A 15,977-nucleotide genomic window follows, 5' to 3' on the forward strand; every position below is an offset into this window, starting at 1 on the left:
CACTGGCTTAAAGACCTTCTTCTTTGGGGCTTAAAGAAGTCAATATCTAAGGGACTCTAAGATAGCTCCCTCTGGCCTGACCTTCATGCCACTTAGGGAGCCTCTACTGCTCACCTGGACATTTATGCGCTAACTTTGACTGACTTTGACTTTGCCAAGTTGAGGATACCTGACTCTATTTTCTGGTTGGGAAAACAGAACAGAACAGGAGTAGGGTGAGGGCAGGAGAGTTTGCTCAAGTTCACAAAGTCGTTGGTGGCAGAGTGGGATTCTAAATCAGGTCTGTGTGACTCTGTATCTCCTATATACTCCTCTTTGCACGCCTGTCTTTCTTGTGAGCAACTAATAATCAGGAAAGTGTATCACAATTTCCAACATATACTTCTGAAATGCTGAGGAATGGAAGTCATTGGTGGAGACCTCATGTCTTCCAATAAACACTGAATGTGGTGGCAAATAAGAATTTCATTTTAAAATCTCAGGCTTACCTTATTTTGCTTTAGTTTTATCACCTTTAAAATAGGGTACGTTATAATTGTATAAAACAGACAGCTAGTGGGAAGTTGTTATATAGCTCAGGAAGCTCCCCTGGTGCTCTGTGACCACCTAGAGGGTGGGATTGGATCTGGGAAGGGAGGAAAGCTCAAGAGGGAGGGGATATATGTATATTCACTGCTAGTTTACAGTGTTTACATTGCAAAAACCAATACAACATTGTAAAGCAATTCAGTTCAGTTCAGTCACTCAGTCGTGTCTGATTCTTAGTGACCCCATGGACTACAGCCTCCAATTAAAAGTTATTAAAAAGAATAGGCTATTAATACATATTGAGCATAGCTGTTATGATAATTAAGCATCTTGCCCATCACACACAGTTAATGCAAAAAAAAAATTCCCTTTTTTGTTTCCTAGGACAGAATTGCTACTTACCTCACTTAAGTTCTTTAAGCTTATCTGTCTGTAAGGGAAAGAAATATGATGTTACATAAAATACAGTTCATAATGATCAAGATAAAATCATTCTGAGCCTTTAAAGCTCTTTGATTACATTTTCATTGCCAAATTAATAGCCCATAGTCCAGTGTGATATTTATCACTGTTCTATAAAATTAAAGCCAGGTTATTTTTCTCATAATTTTCTAAGCAGAAGAAGTTACGAGCCAATATAAAAGGTGGTGATGGAAAGAACATGAATAAACTTGCCTCTCATTTTAGAAGAATTTAAATAACATCATCATTCCTAGTGACATTTGGTTTTCCATGTCAAATTTCATTAGCACAGAAGGACCTGCTATTATTACCTTGATTTTAAAACTGCTCCCCCCCCCTTTTTTTTTTTTTTAACTTTGAGGCTGTATAAAGAATTTTAGGTGTGAAGCTGTGGTCCAGGAAGGCCTGTGTGAGAGAAAGGATGCTGATAATGAGAGGAGATCTGAGACAAGAAAGAACATGAAACTGAATGGTGGGAGAAGAATTTGAGAGGGACTTTGATAAAGTGGACTTTGGCCCATTGGATGGTCTCAGAAGAAACTCAAAGCCGTCCATTTATATTGACAGTTGAGTTCATTAGCTTCTCTAAACCTCATCATTTCTCATCTGAAAGTGGCCACAAGGATGTTTATCCTAGAGGCTTATTGTGAAAATTGTTGTTATTGTTTAGTCGCTCAGCTGTGTCCAACTCTTTGCCACTCGATAGAGTGCAGCCTACCAGCTCCTCTGTCTGTGGGATTTCCCAGGGAAGAGTACTGGAGTGGGTAGCCACTTCCTTCTCCAGGGGATCTTCCCGACCCCAGGGTGGAACCCAGGTCACCTGCATCTGCGGGCAGATTCTTTACCAAGGAGCCACCAGGGAAGCCTCATTGTGAGCATTGCTGGAGATAAAAAGGAAAATGTTGGGCATCCAGTGGGCACTCTTGTGAGAATGTGGGCAAAGCCAGAAGATGCGGCTATGAAGGGAGTTGGGGTGATGTGTACCTCTGTCCACCTCCGTCTGTGAGAAGACTGGGACAGAAGAGGCGTTGAGAGATTAAGGCTGCGACACCAATCCCAGTTTAAGGCTGTGGAGCTGGGGTGATAAAGGTCTGTGTGTGTCAGGTACGACGGTGCAGCACGCAGTGCTCGGAACCTGGTCTTAGATCGCCAAGCAAGAGGCGAGTATGCCGAGGTCCCATGCTTTTTTAACCTGTTTCATCAGCCCATCTCAGATGATGCATCTGTACCCTGCCTCTCCCTCTTAACAGGGCAAGTGAAAGATAAAGAGGTGTGAATAGAAGTAATAAAGTAGAACAGACACCCAAAGTATTAATTTGTTTGGGGTTAAAATGAGGCCAATCTCAGTGTTTTTAATGTTTGAGAAACTCTGGCATCTTAGAAATACTGACAGATTGGCCATGTGGCTTCAATTTAAAATGGGTAATTGCTTTTAGACTTGTGATTTTAAGTTAATAAGAGTCAAGCTATGTTCAACTTCATTTCTAAACCATTCCAACTTTTTAAGACGACTCGAATTTTTCTATAATTATACATTCACTTTATTAGATTTATAAAAATGAGATGTTAAAGTTTGGCTTGTTAGGGTTTAAACCTGCTCTGTCAGCATTTGAAGTACTTAAAAAATCAATTACATGAAGCGAATAAAAGCGTTTCAAAAATTTAAGGATATTTAACTGTGTTCCTCAAGGTCTTACGTTTTAAACTAAGTAATGTGACAGGCAGAGGGATTGTCTTTCTGTTTAGATAAAAGGACTCCATTTGTAAATGGAGCAATATATTTATAGATGGAGAAGGAAATAGCATCCCACCCCAGTATTCTTGCCTGGAAAATCCCATGGACAGAGGAGGCTGGTGGGCTCCAGTCCATGGGGTCGCAAAGAGTTGGATATGACTGAAGCAACTTAGCACAGCACGTATTTATAGATGGAAATTTAAGACTTTGGGAAAATTGGCCTTTGAAATTGATAATTTCAAAACCTGGATTTTTAAGTGAGAATCCACTTAGGAAGTAAGATGTCCTCTCTCGGAGCAACAAACGTCCTTGGGCATTGAAATGCCTGTGGTGACAAGACTCCCACGAGTTGGTTGACCCCCTCACATGTGAAATGAAGGTAGTGGGCTTTCTGGGAGTCCTTTCAATGAGATTTATGAAGACAGAGAGACCCACACAAAGTGACAGAATGGAGGAGCAGGGAAGGCGAGGGGTACTCTGGCCTCCCCCACTAGTCCCAACATGCCTGTCTGAGAGCATCTTTCCACTCACAAATTGTCCCATGGTTGGCTGCTGGAGATGGTCAATAAATAAAACGTGGTCCTTGACTACACAATATGTTTTGCACACTCTTTCCTGTGCATAACTGGTGCTCATTGTGTATTTGAGGATAACACTATTTTTAATGTAAAAATAGTCCTTCCTGAACCTCTCTTCGTTTCTGGCTTAGTTTCAAATGAATTGGATTTGAGTCCTTGCTCTTTTATCTCTGAGCTCCATCACACTCAATACGTAAAGTTTCCTCTCTGAAGCTTCATTTTCCCACCTGTGAAATGGGTAAATGGAGACAGAAATGAAAAGGGTTGGTTAAGGTTCTCATGAGATAATACATGTGAAAGCTATTCGGAGAAGAAGAACACCTTACTTCTGCAAGAAGCTTTTAACAGCCACACCCTCCTAACTTAAACTTTTAATTCTGACATAATTGTAGTTCTCACACAGTGGTAGGGAATCATACAGAAATATCCCATGTGCCCTTAACCCAGTTTTCCTCAAAGGCAATATCCATAATGATAGATTATATCATTATAGGCAATACCTATCATTATATATCTATATTGTAAAACTATAACAATAATTAAAGTTCACACTTTAAAATACATAGTTTCCGTTCATGAATGTGAATTCACGTATCTTCTTTATAATACATACTTTCTCTCTCTTTATGGTTTCTCAATATGTATAAGGATTTTTTTTTCCATCTCCCAAATTATCAGAACGTACATACTAAGATTGCCTGAGCTGATGTGGTGTCTGCAAGGTTGAAGAGGGAAAAACATAGTTAGGCAAATGAGAGCTTTATTGATAAAAATATCACACACTTCCATTGTATATATGCACTACAACTTCTTTATCCATTCATCTGTCATTATATAGAGTGGAGAAAGTCAGAAGAGAAAAACAAATATCGCATATTAAAGCATATATATGGAATCTAGAAAAACGGTACTGATGAACCTATTTGCAGGGCAGGAATAGAGACACAGACAGAGATCAAACTTCCGGATACAGCGATGGAAGGAGGGGGGGGACGAGGGTAGCACTGAAACATAAACATTGCCACGTGCAAAATAGATAGCTCATGGGAAGTTGCTGTGTTCAACACACGGAGCTCAACCCAGGGCTCTGTGACAGACCTAGAGGGGTGGGATGGAATAGAGGGTGGGAGGGAGGTTTAAGAAGGAAGGGACATAGATTCACATTGTCCCTGGTGGCTCAGACAGTAAAGAATCTGCCTACAATGCGGGAGACCCGGGTTTGATTCCTAGTTGGGAAGATCCTCTGGAGGAAGAAATGGCAACTGACTCTAGTATTCTTGCCTGAAGAATCTCATGGACAGAGGAGTCTGGTGGGCTGCAGTCCATGGGGTTGCAAAGAGTTGGACATGACTGAGTGACAAACACACTCATACTCACATGGCAGAAACCAACACAACATTGCAAAGCAATTATCTTCCAATTAAAAGTAAATTTTTGAAAAGTAGCACACACATTATTTAAATTATATTTTGGCTGAACCCTGCACCCTGGGCCACTGAGTTGGCTAAAGCTTAAAGGAAATTTCAGAGCTCAATGACCAGTCTGCAGTTCTGTGTCCTTATCAGAAAACTGCGGACTGAAGCATTGCTTTTTGCAGAGTGCTGAGGACTCCAAAGTGGCCCATGTGCAGCTAGAGCTGCAGCAAGCAATGATTATGCTCCTGACTTCTCAGGCTGATTTTTATTTGGTGCATGTATCATGGCTTTCAAATTACAATGGATACAGAGTGGGAAAGTTTTCTTTTCCTCTTTCAAATTATATCAAGGAGAGAGTTTCCACTCAGCGGTTAGTATATCTTAAAAGTGTTTGTTGCTCAGTCATGTCCAACTGTTTGCAACCCCATGGACTGTAGCCTGCCAGGCACCTGTGTCCATGGGATGCTCCAGGCAAGAATACTGGAGTGGGTTGCCATGCCCTCCTCCAGGGGATCTTACCAACCCAGGGATCGAACCCAGGCCTTCTGTGTTGCAGGCAGATTCTTTACCATCTGAGCCACCAGGAAAGCCCATATATCTTGAACATTACTCTAACATTATTTTTCTTCCCCTTTAACAGAAAAAACCTCCTCCAGACTGAAAGTTTTGCTCAGAAACTGTGCTGTGGTTACTTATGGTAGAGCTATGTTTCCCTTTTAAATACATCTATTTAAATTAAAAAAAAGAGAGAGAGCTGAGCAAAAGCTATGAAGCGCATGGGTATTGCAAAAATCATAATGATGACCCACAAGTAGTTGAGAATGTCTAACCAGCATTCTCCAAACTTCAGCGTTCCCGCGTGGCTTCGGGCTGTCAGTGACTGATCTAAACGGCATTTTCCTGAACTGAAGGGCTCTAGTTCAGCAATCATTTTGTGAAGCCAAGTTTGTTGTTGTTGTTGTTCATTGTCCAACTCTTTGTGACTCCATGGACTACAGTGCGCCTGGCAGAGAAGGGCAGAGCAAACAGAGACCAAGGGGAGCTTGAAACACAGACTTAGGACCGCCCCACCACCTGGGGTGAGCAAGGCCAACTGGAAGGGCTGCAGCTGTTGGCTGCCTTCACTGGGCAGTTGATCCCCAGATGTAAACACAGTCGCTCCAGAGGGTGATTCAGCCCACGGGACCCAGGGAGCAGCTGTCAGGAAGGCAGAGAGCCTGCGCTGGCCAAAGACACTCAGATCTCCAGCCTTCCTTCTGTTTTCAGATAAAGTGAACCTCACAACAGCCTCACGTGGTCTTTCCCACGTGGTCATTAGCAATGGCCGTCTGATGACATAGCTGGGCACAGCTATAAATAAATCCAAAGCTCTCTTTCTAAAGCAAGGCTCTCGGTCATTTCTTTTGCAAATATTTTCTCTCATTCTGTGGGTTGTCTTTTCATTTTGTTTATGGTTTCCTTTGCTGTGCAAAAGCTTTTAAGTTTAATTAGGTCCCATTTGTTTATTTTTGTTTTTATTTACTTTAGGAGCTGGATTAATCTCCAAAACATACGAACAACTAATGCAGCTCAATAACAACAACAACAACAATAACAAAAATCCAAAGAGTAGGCAGAAGATCTAAAGAGACATTTCTCCAAAGAAGACATATGGATGGCCAAAAAGCATGTGAAAAGATACTCAATGTCACTAATTATTAGAGAAATGCAAATGAAAAGTACAGGGTGTCACCCCACACCAGTCAGAATGGCCGTAATCAAAAAATCTACAAACAATAAATGCTGAAGTGGGTGTGGAGAAAAAAGGGAACCCTTCTATATTGTTGGTGGGAATGTAAATTGGTACAACCACTATGGAGAACAGCGTGGAGCTGCCTTAAAAATCTAAAAATAGATCCAGCAATCCAACTCCTGGACATAAACGCAGAGAAAACCATAATTGAAAAAGATACAAGTACCCTGATATTTATTGTAGCACTACTTACAATAGCCAAGCAACCTAAATGTCCATCAACAGAAGAATGTATAAAGATGTACATATATACAGTGGGATATTACTCAGCCACAAAAAGGAATGAAATCGTCCCATTTGCAGCAACATGGATGGACCTAGAGACTGTCATTCTGAGTGAAGTAAGTCATTCAGAGAAGGACAAATATCCTATGATATCATTTCTATGTGGAATCTAAAAAGTTGGTACAAATAAACTTATTTACAAAACAGAAATAGAGCCACAGGTGTAGAAAACAATTTTATGATTAGCAGAGAGGAAAGAGGAGGAAAAATGCACTGGGAGACTGGGGTTGACATATATACACTGCTATATAGAAAACAGTTTACTGAAGAGGATCTACTGTATAGTACAGGGACCTCTACTCAGGACTCTGTAATGATCTATATGGGAAAAGAATCCAAAAAAAGAGTGCATATATGTATACGAATAACTGATTCACTTTGCTGTACACCTGAAAACAACACATTGTAAATCAACTATACTTCAGTAAAAAAAAAAGAAAAAAAGTAAGACAAAGCTCTCTTAGTTCTGGTGGCATTCCCAACGTCCTGCAGTGGACTTTGCATATTTTGGAAATGGCAACCCACTCCAGTACTCTTGCCTGGAGAATCCCATGGAGGGAGGAGCCTGGTAGGCTGCAGTCCATGGGGTCGCAAAGAGTCGGACACGACTGAGCGACTTCAATTTCACTTTCACTAACAGTCATTTACCAACCCTATAACTTTGGCAAGTCACCTAACTTCTCTGAATCTTAGTCACTTTTTGTGCCCTGTGGGTAGGGAACCCTTTTACCAGGCATCTATTATATGCCTCTACTGGGATGGGTTCTTTGGCCTTTTCAAGCCTTAGAAAATCAAACTTTACTGGGCTGCAGGCGTGTATGCTCAGTTGCTTCAGCCGTGTCTGACTCTCTGCGACCCCATGGACTGTAGCCCACCAGGCTCCTCTGTCTACAGGATTCTCCAGGCAAGAATACTGGAGTGGGTTGCCATGCCCTCCTCCAGGGGATCTTCCCGACCCAGGGATTGAACCTGAGTCTCTTGCGTCTCCTGTGTTGGCAGGCAGGTTCTTTACCACCAGTGGTACTTGGGAAGCCCCCAGATAGGGTTATGGCTGTCTAATTCTGTTAGGTACAGATAGGAGATGCTGTTTAAGTGATTGTTCTTTCTTCTTTCCTATTCTGTGACAGATGTTACCCTAGAGCTTGACAAAACTTAGCTCCTCACCACAATTCTACCTCTTGAGGATGGTTATTTTCTCCTTATAAATATGCAGGATTCAGAGAGATTTAAGATATCCTGAAATTTTGCAGCCAGAAGTGGCTCAACTGGGATCCAAACCCCATCCTGCTGGGTCCCCACAACCTGTTCTTTGCAATGCAAGGAAGAAGGACATTAAAAGAAAGTGTATTTTCCATGAAGGAGTCAAACTACAGGCTTTTGAGATGCTTTCCCTCAAGGTGGGGGTGGCTCTCCCTACCAGGCTGGGGAGTCTACTTCAAGAGGTGGCCGCTCTCCCCCTCCCCTCATCCCTTGGTCACCTCATCATCAGCAACAGCAAGCCTCTCACCTGGCCCCTTTCTGCGCTTCGGGGAAGGTGTGCCGCTGGGGGAATGGTGGCCTGTTGCTCGGCGGCTCCGGGGGGAGGGGCTGGTACTTCTTTGGAAGCTTGACGGGCGGCCTGTGTGAAGAGTCAGAGTGACATGGAAGCAACCTAGATGTCTATCGGCAGACGAATGGATAAGAAAGCTGTGGTATGTGTATACAGTGAAATATTACTCAGTCATTAGAAAGAATGCATTTGAATCAGTTCTAATGAGGTGGATGAAACTGGAGTCTATTATACAGAGTGAAGTAACTCAGAAAGAAAAAACACTGATTCAGTATAGTAATGCATATATAGGAAATTCAGAAAGATGGTAACAATGACCCTATATGTGAGACAGCAAAAGAGACACAGATGTGAAGAACAGACTTTTGGACTCCGTGGGAGAAGGCGAGGGTGGGATGATTTGAGAGAATAGCATTGAAACATGTATATTACCATATGTGAAATAGATCGCCAGTCCAGGTTCAGTGCATGAGACAGGGTGCTCAGAGCTGGTGTACTGGGATGACCCTGAGGGATGGGATGGGGAGGGAGGTGGGAGGGGATTCAGGATGGGGAACACATGTACACCCATGGCTGATTCATGTGAATGTATGGCAAAAACCACTACAATATTGTAAATAGCCTTCAATTAAAATAAATAAATAAATTTTTTTAAAAAAGAAGAGTCAGAGTGAGGAGCTGAGAAGGTCTGATATACATATGGCTCCTCAGACCCAGAATTCAGACAGCTCTGCCTTCTGTGTCCCCCGATTTGTTTGGAAATGGCAGTTTGGGGGATGGCTCACTACTTTACAGGGAGCTTTGAAAGTCAGAATACTCATTCTTCTAACGAGTCTCAGTCTCTCTCCCTGCAGCTTGCCCTCCGGTCTGTTTCTGCTTTTTTCCAGAGTGTGATGTAATTTGCTACAGGGTGTCACAGGTCTATGCCAGCTTTTGACATTTTAGGTGGCCTGGGGGTGAAACTACGATTGTAGCCTTTCACTTGCCGCAGATTGAAAGACCTGAGCTTTTTAATTTCTCCAATGAAATGGGACAATGTTCCACAGCCAATCACACCCCAGTTTATTCCCCTAGGCCCTCACTAGTTCACAGAGTGGGTCAGGCCCTGTTGGTGATGCTGGGGACACAGAGGGAGAAAAAGACACAGACCTTGGCTCAAAAAGCCGCCCTCTGGGAGGGCAAAGAGAGGAGCAGTGAGAAGGCGGCCCACCACGGTAGGAAGTGCTGTAATGGAGGACCTCATGGGCCCAAGTAGGACAACACAGTGACCAACTCAGGGCCTGAGAAATCAGATCGGTTGGTTTCACCCCCCACCCCCCTTATATATATATGTAGGTATGTATGTGTGTGCGTACTTAGTCAGTCAGTTATGTCTGAATCTTTGTGACTCCATGGACTGAAGTTCACCAGGCTCCTCTGTCCAAGGGATTCTCCAGGCAAGAATACTGGAGTGGGTTGCCATGCCCTTCTCCAGGGGATCTTCCCAACCCAAGGGTCAAACTCAGGTTGTTTGCATTGCAGGAAGATTCTTTACTGTCTGAGCCACCAGGGAAGTACATAAAACACATGTGCTTATGTATAAAGACATAAGTACTGATATAAATATATGCTTATATATTGTTGGTCCCTTGAAGGCATTTCCCAATGCCAGGACTCTGGTAGACTTCTGTACTTAGAGGAGGGAGAGACTTCTATACTAAGTGAAGGGAAAGAAACAGGAAGCAGGGAAGCAAGGCATTCATTGAAAGTGAATGCGTGAAGGGATAATATGACTGTGAATGAATGAATGATTAAATGGATGAATGAGGCTTGTTTACTCTTGTTCATTGACCAACTCTTTAGTTTTTCAGTGTCAGATGTCTGTGTATCTCTTCAGATTCTGGAATTAATCATGTAAGTATATTGTGAAACAAAATTCTCTTTTTCAGTGTCTTACCGAGGAGGTGGTAAAGGTGTCTGCAAAAGGAAAGAGAACCAGAAATTACAGTTATTCTTCTAGCAGAGCTAATGGTTAACAATTTTTTTTTTGTTTACAAACAACAAAGCCCAACCAAACTTTTAGGGTATATTTTTCAAGTGCCATCTAAGCCTTCACATTGTCCATATTCCTATGCTTCTAAAATAAACAGTGGGTAACAAATGCATTTTAATACCTTTTCTTACCTTGTTCCCCTTTGTGGGTTTGTCTCCTAAAACATAAGAAGAAAAAATAGTGAGTTTATGGCAAATGTCATCAAGGTATCTTTTAGTCAGTCAGTCAGTTCAGTCGCTCAGTCGTGTCCGACTCTTTGTGACCCCATGAAGCGCAGCACGCCAGGCCTCCCTGTCAATCACCAACTCCTGGAGTTTACTCAAACTCACGTCCATTGAGTCAGTGATGCCATCCAGCCATCTCATCCTCGGTCGTTCCCTTCTCCTCCTGCCCCTATCCCTCCCAGCATCAGGGTCTTTTTCAATGAGTCAACTGTTCACATCAGGTGGCCAAAGTATTGGAGTTTCAGCTTTAGCATCAGTCCTTCCAATGAACACTCAGGATTGATCTTCTTTAGGGTGGACTGGTTGGACCTCCTTGCAGTCCAAGGGACTCTCAAGATTCTTCTCCAACACCACAGTTCAAAAGCATCAATTCTTCAGTGCTCAGCTTTCTTCACAGTCCAACTCTCACATCCATACATGACCACTGGAAAAACCATAGCCTTGACTAAACGGACCTTTGTTGGCAAAGTAATGTTTCTGCTTTTTAATTAGCTATCTAGGTTGGTCATAACTTTCCTTCCAAGGAGTAAGCATCTTTTAATTTCATGGCTGCAATCACCACCTGCAGTGATTTTGGAGCCCCCAAAAATAAAGTCTGACACTGTTTCCACTGTTTCCCCATCTATTTGCCACGAAGTGATGGGACCAGATGCCATGATCTTTGTTTTCTGAATGTTGAGCTTTAAGCCAACTTTTTCACTCTCCTCTTTCACGTTCATCAAGAGGCTTTTTAGTTCCTCTTCACTTTCTGCCATAAGGGTGGTGTCATCTGCATATCTGAGGTTATTGATATTTCTCCTGGCAATCTTGATTCCAGCTTGTGCTTCCTCCAACCCAGCATTTCTCATGATGTACTCTGCATATAAGTTATCTTTACATATGTTTAAATGGAAATCATTCCCATTTGAATAATTCTGGTGCAATACCAATGAACATTTGTTGCCGTCTTATGAATATCCAATACCATGCTAAATACTTTCGTTATGTGATCTCATTTAATCCTCGCCTTTGCTCTGGATGAAGAAACTGGAGCATGGGGAAGTTAAGTACCTCACCTCCAATCCCCCGGTTAGTAAACAGTAGAATGAAGATCTCATCGTATGTGGTGTGACCCCTGAGGTCCTCTCTTAACCATTAGCTGTTGATTGATATCCTTTTATATATGTTCATCTTATTGAAGTTCTTGCCTCCCACTTTCATCAGGCATATCTAAGAAGAGAAAAACTGCATCACAGAACATTTCAGATGAAAGGGTTTTATAAGACCCAGAATCCAATTACTTTATTTGATGAAAGACAAAGCTAGGGAGGACAATTACCTAAGACCACCTGACCCTAGAAAAAGCCTGAATGGGGCCTGGAAAGGATTCTCCTGACTTCGGTGTAGTTTTATGGGCTCCTCCAATGGCTCAGCGGTAAAGAATACACCTGCCATACAGGAAACCCAGATTCCATCCTTGGATTGGGAAGATCCCCTGGAGGAAGAAATGGCAATGTCCTGGAGGATCCCATGGACAGAGGAGCCTGACTGGCTACAGTCCATGGGGTCTCAAAGAGTCAAACGACTGAACCCTCATTCTTAAGTATTCTTTATTTCCACAGTGCCATTTAACTCAATTATTGAGCTGCTACTCTGAGCTAAGCCCAGGGCCAAGATCTGGAGTTAAAGACAAATGCAACACAATCCTTCCCCTCAAGGTGTTTCCAGTTATTGTGTTTACAGGCCAAGTTCTAGCTTCTGGGGACATAAGGGGGAAGATGAGAGACACTGTCCCTGCCGCCATAGCGCTTATACCTAAAGGGTAGTCGTGCACTACCTTTCCTGTAGAAAACACTTCAGGAAGAGAAGGGTGTGGCATTGAAGGGACACATGGGAGATAAGTTGGTCTGGGGTGTCAGAGAGAGCTCTTTGAGTAAGCAGTGTTCACTAATCTGTAAAAATGGATGTGACCTGATAAATGCTGTTTTATAGGGGGTGAGAGGAGTCAGTGAGATGACTGCATCTCATCAAGGCTGTTGTTCAGTAGCTCAGTCGTGTCTGACTCTTTGTGACCCCATGGACTGCAGCAGGCCAGCCTTCCCTGTCCTTCATCATCCCCCAGAACTTGCTCAAACTCAAGTCCACTGAGTCGGTGACACTATCCTACCACTTTGCCCTCTGTCGTCCCCTTCTCCTCCTGCTTTCAATCCTTCCCAGCATCAGGGTCTTTTCCAATGACTTGGCTCTTCGCATCAGTTGGCCAAAGTATAGGAGCTTCAGCATCAGTCCTTTCAAAAATGAATATTCAGTGTTTATTTCCTTTAGGATTGACTGGTTGAATTTCCTTGCAGTCCAAGGGACTCTCAAGAGTCTTCTCCAACACCACAGTTCAAAACCATCAATTCTTTGGTGTTCAGCCTTCTTTATGGTCCAACTCTTACATCCATACATGACTGCTGGAAAAACCATAGGTTTGAGTATATTGATCTTTGTTGGCAAAGTAATGTCTCTGCTTTTTAATATGCTGTCTATGTTGGTCATAGCTTTTCTTTCAAGGAGCAAGCATCTTTTAATTTCATGGTTGCAGTCACCATCTTCAGTGATTTTGGAGCCCAAGAAAATAAAGTCTGACACTGTTTCCATTGATTCCCCATCTATTTGCCTTGAATCAAGTATCTTATCATAGGAGACTTAAAAGGGGGAAGGAGCTCGGGCTGAGCACTGCCCGAGTCTCCTTTCCTTATTTGTGAGATGACACAATTGGAATGAAAGCAAAGTCGCTCAGTCGTGTCCAACTCTTTGTGACCCCATGGACTGTAGCCCACCAGGCTTCTCTGTCCATGGAATTCTCCAGGCAAGAATACTGGAGTGGATTGCCATTCCCTTCTCCAGAGGAACTTCCCAACCCAGGAATCGAACCCTGGTCTCCTGCGTGGCCGGCAGATTCTTTACCGTTTTAGCTACAGGGAAGTCACAATTGGAATAAATCATTGTTTTAAAACTTTTCTGTGAAGAGTCCCCTGGGTTCCCCTGGGGACACCTAAGGAAACTGTAAGGCTGAGAGGCTGGGTTTCTAGCTCATCATCCCTTGTCACTGTGGAGGCTCCATCTCTGTCTACTTCCCATTGGATCTCCTTTAAGATTTCTTTTGGGAAAATGTCTAGCTGGTCAAAAAGAACACAACACAACACAACACAACACACACTAATCTGGATGATTTTAAAGGCTCTTCTAGGCCTAAGTGAGGGAAGGAGGAGTAGAGTGAGATAAGTGCCTTCTTCTTCATTTCAGCTCTTCTGAGAGGGCTCCGTACCTCTCCAGAGAAGCCAGATAATGGATTTTATTTCACAGGCACAAGATCTATCGGTCTGACCTCCGACATTACAATGGATTCCCCTTCCCAATAAAACTCAAAGACACCAAAATAAAATAAAATAAACAAAAACCCAAATAACAGAAAAACTACCTCATTGGACAAAATTACCATTCTCCTTATTTTGTTTTTGGAAAATGCATTATAGATAATATAGACTTCTCTGCATGAATTCAAACACTAATGGGAGACAAAATTTGCAGATGTTCTGAAACTGTAAAAATAAAAAAATATGACCCAGGTTGTATTTCAACAACAGCAACAATCTGGTTAATGGTAAGTCATTGACTATCTTGATGTGATTACTAAAAAGTTTAGGCCACAGGCTGCTTCCTTAAGGCACTAAATCAGAAAGCAGGAAACTAATTTGCCCTCATTTTATTGTGTATTGGCTTCAGCAGCAGAGCTCCCTGAGAAACTATCTTATATCAGCTTATGCTGATGACTTTCCCTGTGAAGCTAGATGTCGGGTGTCCAAGACACCTTTTTTCATACCTACTACTGTATCTATTGGGGATCAATTCAATTCACTGAAAACAAACTTCAATAAAAAGACCGAGTATCTGGAATTCAGTAGGAACATTCCATTTATTGCTTCAGAGATATGCATCTCATTTGATTCAGTGATTGTGAGTTTAGAAAAGGATATCTATCTTGCTTTTATTCATTTGCTTGTTCTTGAGCCCATAGTGTATGTCAGGCATGGATTCATTTTTAATAGATTTATTGATGTAGGTGTTGGGGAATATAATACCAGAAAAAAAATTTCTATTGTCATGTAAACTCACATTCCAGTAGCAGGAGATAGAAAACAAACAAAGGCATATGATAGCAGGTGGTGATAAACGCTACAAAGAAAAGTGAAGGTCTGGTGTGTGAGAGACAGGTGACGGGGCTACTGTTTTTCATGCAGATGCCAGAAGACCTCTGTGGAGCGGGGATGACAACAGAAGCTTGAAGAGAGTGAAGGCACACACCATGCGAACACCTGGGCAAGCGTCCCTGACAGAGGGAGCAGCAAGTACTAAGGCCCGGGGGTGGGATGAGAACCAAGGAGTTTACTCTCTGGGCTTCCCTGGTGGTGCAGACGGTAAAGAATCTGCCTGCAGCACGGGAGACCTGGGTTCAGTCCCTGGGTCAGGAAGATCCCCTGGAGGAGGGCATGGCAACCCACTCCAGTATTCTTGGCTGGCGAATCCCCATGGACAGAGGAGCCTGGCAGGCTATAGTACATGGGGTCTCAAAGAGTTGGGCGTGACTGAGTGACTAAGCACAACCGACAACACTCTGCAGGCAGCGGTGGCAGAGGTGAGAATGTGCACGGGGTCGCATGGGTCATTCAGGCTGTGATAGCTCTGCCTTAACCACGGTGCCTCTTTGCTGTATGGGCTTCCCCTGGTGGCTCAATGGTAAAGACTCCGCCTGCGGTGCAGGAGATGCAGGAGACTCGAGTTCGGTTCCTGGGTCAGGAAGGTCCCCTGGAGGAGGAAATGCCAACCCACTCCAGTATTCTTGCCTGGAAACTTCCATGGACAGAGGAGCCTGGTGGGCTACAGTTCATAGGGTTCCAAAGAGTCGGACACAACTGAGCGCACACGCTGCCTCCAGGCCTCTTTTCTGTACACTGTAAGCTGTGTACCCCCATTATAATGGAAGTTTTCCCGGGCATCAGTTAGTATCCTCCTCGTTTAAAACACGTGTGTGTGCAGAGCTACTGCATGGTATAGTAATTCCTCTCCTGGGTGTATATTCTGGGCTTCCCGGGTGGCGCTGATGGCCAAGAACCCGCCTGCCAATGCAGGAGACGTAAGAGACCTGAGGCCGATCCCTGGGTTGGGAAGATCCCCAGAGAAGGAAATGGCAACCCACTCCAGTATTCTTGCCTGGAGAATCCCAGGCACGGGGGAGACTGGTGGGCTGCCGTCTATGGGGTCGCATAGAGTCGGACACGACTGAAGCGATTTAGCAGCGGCAGCAGCAGGGCTTGTTTACGAAGTAATAACAACTTAGGTATACACTGGGAGA

The 15,977-nt window shown here is 43.3% G+C and overlaps 1 protein-coding gene across 1 annotated transcript in view; it reads right to left on the reverse strand.

The window, feature by feature from the left end:
* CLNK (cytokine dependent hematopoietic cell linker) overlaps nt 1–15,977 on the reverse strand; it is a 204,081-nt gene that overhangs the window by 42,753 nt on the left and 145,351 nt on the right. The window contains exons 9-12 of the mRNA XM_018049927.1: nt 10,508–10,533; nt 10,281–10,300; nt 8,303–8,413; nt 931–958 (exon numbers count right to left, since the gene is read on the reverse strand). Coding sequence (XP_017905416.1) covers nt 931–958; nt 8,303–8,413; nt 10,281–10,300; nt 10,508–10,533 — 185 coding nt within the window. The remainder of the gene's footprint in view (nt 1–930; nt 959–8,302; nt 8,414–10,280; nt 10,301–10,507; nt 10,534–15,977) is intronic.

The sequence above is a fragment of the Capra hircus genome, chromosome 6 (assembly GCF_001704415.2).
Source record: "Capra hircus breed San Clemente chromosome 6, ASM170441v1, whole genome shotgun sequence".
Lineage (NCBI taxonomy): Eukaryota > Metazoa > Chordata > Mammalia > Artiodactyla > Bovidae > Capra > Capra hircus.